This window comes from Ylistrum balloti, unplaced genomic scaffold (genome assembly GCF_031769215.1).
Source record: "Ylistrum balloti isolate Yb309-2 unplaced genomic scaffold, AGI_CSIRO_Ybal_v1 Utg370700, whole genome shotgun sequence".
Classification (NCBI taxonomy): domain Eukaryota; kingdom Metazoa; phylum Mollusca; class Bivalvia; order Pectinida; family Pectinidae; genus Ylistrum; species Ylistrum balloti.
The window spans coordinates 494,753-497,649 of NW_026782420.1; the positions used below are offsets into that span (position 1 = coordinate 494,753).

The 2,897-nt window shown below is 40.3% G+C and overlaps 1 protein-coding gene across 1 annotated transcript; it reads left to right on the forward strand.

Annotated features, from left to right (window-relative positions):
• Positions 1-1,329: 1,329 nt before the first annotated feature.
• LOC132557617 (thyrotropin-releasing hormone receptor-like) lies at positions 1,330-2,592 on the forward strand. The gene has a single exon (XM_060222125.1). The coding sequence runs from the start codon at positions 1,330-1,332 to the stop codon at positions 2,590-2,592; it is 1,263 nt and encodes a 420-aa protein (XP_060078108.1).
• The last annotated feature ends 305 nt before the right edge of the window (positions 2,593-2,897 follow it).

Consider the following 2,897-nt stretch of genomic DNA (forward strand, 5'->3'; position numbering starts at 1 on the left):
TACCGTGCAGTACAAGTTGTAGTACAGTATATAACATGTCACTATATCTCACCTACATCAGCACGTTGTATGTACCGTGCAGTAGAATTTGTAGTACAGTATATAACATGTTACTATAATTCACCTGCATCAGCACGTTGTGTGTACCGTGCAGTAGAAGTTGTAGTACAGTATTGTTTCAGTATATAACATGTCACTATATCTCACCTACATCAGCACGTTGTGTGTACCGTGCAGTAGAAGTTGTAGTGCAGTATTGTTTCAGCATTACATCAGTAGGTTGTGTGCACTGTGCAGTAGAAGCTGTAGTACAGTATATAACATGTTACTATATCCCACCTACATCAGCACGTTGTGTGTACCGTGCAGTAGAAGTTGTAGTGCAGTATTGTTTCAGCATTACATCAGTAGGTTGTGTGCATTGTGCAGTAGAAGCTGTAGTACAGTTTTGTTTCAGTATACAAAATGCATTTGCATTTAACACGGAAAATAAATGAGTATAATTCTCTACAGATTTACGTTTTGTCGGAGAAAGACGAATGCTTTGATGTTTTAAGGGACCCTACTTCACTGGAGGTTACGACGACCAATCCACATCTACCAGATTCGCTGTCCTCTTCTGTTGGTATGGACCAAAACTTATTTTCAAACAAAGCAGTCGAACTACGTGAATGAGATGCTGACATCTAGCCAAGTGAATCTTGGTCAAACTAATTAATGTCACGTTCCCAAATGAAAACAAGGGTAACAAAACGGAACTACCAGTCATACTAACAAGCATCAACACGTCCAACTTCATATCAAGCATAAGACAATATTCCCCAATAAAAACATTGTGACGACTGTAAATTTCAACCTGCATTCTCGGACTCTTGGGTTGAAAGTTTGTCTGTTAACGGTCAGTATCTTTTATAGAAATCGTATTCTTGGGGACACGTCATTACATGTCAAATCAAACGCTACATGTAAATACCCAACAGATTATGGAAGCAGGAGATGTCAATTAAGATAAAGTATTCGATTTGGAAACGTCTAAACCGTATAGAAACATTGAGTTCTAAGGCTATTGTATATTCACTGATATCAGGCGGTATGGTTTGTTAAAAATCAATAACAGAAACAAGAAAATATCAATCAAAATCGATGAAACGAGAGGGGAATTTAATAAAAGAAAGATTTATACGAAGGCCATTGAAAAAATAACAACAAGTAATGTTATTAAAGCCATATAAATAATGCCATCTAACTTAGTAGCGCTCAAGGAAATTGCATTCAAGCCCATAACAATGTCTTTTTTTCGTCCTCAGATAGACGCTGCCAACGCTGATTATGAACATGTCAACAGAAGCTTCTAACACTTCCGTGGCAAACACAAGTTTATCGTCAGCCATATTTTTTGATAACATCACTTCCGGTTCCAACACAACGTCTACTGTTAGTTCGAATTCGGGACCATCGATATACGACTATGGTGAATACTGGGCTGCACTATACATTAACAAATATTATCTTTACGTCATAGTGGCCATCGGGTTACCAGGCAACCTTGCCGCTGTTGTGACGATTTGTAACATGCGTCCACTGACGTCATCATCCATGTATATGGTTGTTCTGGCCGTTGTAGATAGTATTAACCTGGGTTTGAAGATCCTTTACCTCCAACTGACATTACACGATGTACAAATGGGTCATAACGGCTGTAAAGTCATGTTTTTCTTTGGAACATTCTTCATGCATTATGCCAACTGGATCTTAGTTGCCATGACTATTGAGCGTTTCCTGGCGATATGGCTACCTCTGAAAGTGTCCGAGCTGTGTACGCGAACCCGCGCGATGTTTGTAATGGGTCTGATAGCCGTGCCACTCTTAGGACTCAATCTACACTTTTTCTGGTCGACCCTCGAGGTTTGGGACGACTACTACTCATGGGATTGCCAGTTCAGGTCTGAATTTGAGTACTTTATGACCAAGTTATGGTACTGGATAGATGGCGCTGCTTACAGCCTGATCCCTTTCATCATTCTTGTGGTCTTCAACATCCTCATCATCGTCGGCATCAAGCGAGGACATCGGGGAGTTATCAGTAAGATCGACAAAACTCGTATGACTGAGAAAATGAAACAACAACAGCAAATCACGATTATGTTGATCACCGTGTCTTTGGTTTTTGTCATTCTTACAATGCCAAATTGCGTTTTTTTCATCTTTCAAAACTACTGGGATTACACCGCGACCCTGCACGAATACGCCCGATATTTTCTCTTCTATCAGCTCGTGTTTGTCCTATCCGATTTTAATCACGCCATCAATTTCTATCTGTATTTTCTCAGTGGTAAGAAGTTCAGAGCAAGATTTCACGCTATCATCTGTATCTGTCGCCGGAAACAGATCAGTCGTCGACTTGGAACAACCATCTCGCACATGGCGTCTACTCGGATGTCGGCCACGGAGATGGTAAACGGACACTCTCGGAGGCCTCCCGAAAGGACAGTGCCACCAAACAGCAATGGAACGAATACGCCGGTAACGTTTAACGAAATTTGTGAATCGAAAAACGATGAAGGAAAACTAACAGAAAATGAATACATGTAAATAATTTGGATTGTTTTAATGTTAAAGAAGGCCTACAGGTCACAATAACCGTAAAGGATGGTTCATTGATAAACAGAGATACAATGTAAAACTTTTTATCTTGGTGCCAATTGTATATCGACGGGAAAACCACCATGTCATGTCAGCGGACCTTCCAGATTTAGATTGCTCACAGGTTGCACACGATCCTAGAAATAACTCGTTGCAACTTTTGATTTTTGATTTTGATAAAAGGACGTCAATCATGGGAAAAGAGACGACTTACGTCTATCCGCTGATTGACCGGGAATTTATAAGACCTGACG

What these genes read in the sequence shown, in the direction of transcription:
- LOC132557617 (XM_060222125.1), top strand. Translation starts at nt 1,330, where the DNA reads ATGAACATGTCAACAGAAGCTTCTAACACTTCCGTGGCAAACACAAGT.